The sequence below is a fragment of the Sinocyclocheilus grahami genome, unplaced genomic scaffold, assembly GCF_001515645.1.
Source record: "Sinocyclocheilus grahami isolate Dianchi unplaced genomic scaffold, SAMN03320097.WGS_v1.1 scaffold1207.1, whole genome shotgun sequence".
NCBI lineage: Eukaryota > Metazoa > Chordata > Actinopteri > Cypriniformes > Cyprinidae > Sinocyclocheilus > Sinocyclocheilus grahami.
Genome location: NW_015506386.1, coordinates 200,016 through 201,347, shown reverse-complemented (window position 1 = coordinate 201,347; position 1,332 = coordinate 200,016). Strand labels below are relative to the sequence as shown.

The window sequence follows — 1,332 nt, the reverse complement described above, 5'->3', positions numbered from 1 at the left end:
TATATATATATAAAAATTTCATGTTCGGGTCATTTTTGACCCGGGTTTGTATGGAACACCATTAGATGTCAAAAATACCTTCTGTAAAATTATCTATGAAGTTACATTAGTGTCTGTAAAATATACTTAGCCTTTCCCCATATCTCACACACTTTTGGACAAAATTTTGTATATATGTGTCCCTGCAGCACAGAAGCAGTGTTGAGTCGCTGGGGGATATTTGTAGCAATAGCCAACAATACATTGTATGGGTCAAAATTATCCATTTCTCTTTTACGCCAAAAATCATTAGGATATTATGTAAAGATCATGTTCCTTGAAGATATTTTGTAAGTTTCTTGCCATAAATATATCAAAACTTAATTTTTGATTAGCAATATGCATTGCTAATAACTCAATTTGGAAAACTTTAAAGATGATTTACTCAATATTTAGATTTTTTTCCACCCTAAGATTCCAGATTTTCAAATATTGTCCTATCCTAACAAACCATACATCAATGGAAAGCTTGTTTATTCAGCTTTCAGATGATGTATACATCTCAATTTTGAAAAATTGACCCTTATGACTGGTTTTGTGCTCCAGGGTCACACACACACACACACACACATATATATATACACACACAGTATATACACACACTCAAAACTTTTTATATTTTCACATTCACTCATTCATAAGAAGTTGCTAATATGTTATGGGCTTAGTTGAAAAATATGAAGTTATGCCTGTTTATTTTGTAAGTTAGGAATCTTTGAATGTGAAAACAGTCTCAGATGTTGAATGCACGGCGAGGGTTAATGATTGATGCTGTCAGGTGAAGGTTCAGATGAGGCTGGTTTAATGTTTGATCTGGTTTCAGCTGTCCTCCGGAGCGTTGTCCCAGACTGATGGAGTACTACCAGATGCTGAAGGACCGTCCCAGTGTTAAAGCCAGCTGGCCTCTTGAGTGACTGGAGAAACCCGAGGGTCAAGACACGCTCAAGAACCTGTGAGGAACGTCTGAACACACCAGCGGCATAAACCCATCACTGTATTCAGTTTCATCTTCAAGTTCAGCTTACTGTATTAAATCACAACCCTTGACTCTGTTCAGTCTGGTTTCGATTTGCCTGACGTTTAATCTCGATCATTTATCTTTAACGCAGCGGGCCGCTTTATTGGTGAACTCGGTTTTGAAAATAAAGCTCATCGTGTCTGTAATGATTAACATTCACAGCTTTTGTTGTTGTTCGGCACTAATAAAGTTTTATCCTGTTCAGTCCAAATAAAGAAAATATTCACTATTATTACAACAACTGTGGTTCAGTTTTAAATTATGTATTATATATA

At 35.8% G+C, this 1,332-nt stretch overlaps 1 protein-coding gene across 1 annotated transcript in view; it reads left to right on the top strand.

Annotated features, from left to right (window-relative positions):
- The window catches only part of LOC107568012 (glutathione S-transferase A-like), a 6,146-nt gene extending 4,851 nt beyond the window's left edge, over window positions 1–1,295 (top strand). The window contains exon 5 of the mRNA XM_016253843.1: window positions 863–1,295. Coding sequence (XP_016109329.1) covers window positions 863–953 — 91 coding nt within the window. The 3' untranslated portion in view covers window positions 954–1,295. The remainder of the gene's footprint in view (window positions 1–862) is intronic.
- The last annotated feature ends 37 nt before the right edge of the window (window positions 1,296–1,332 follow it).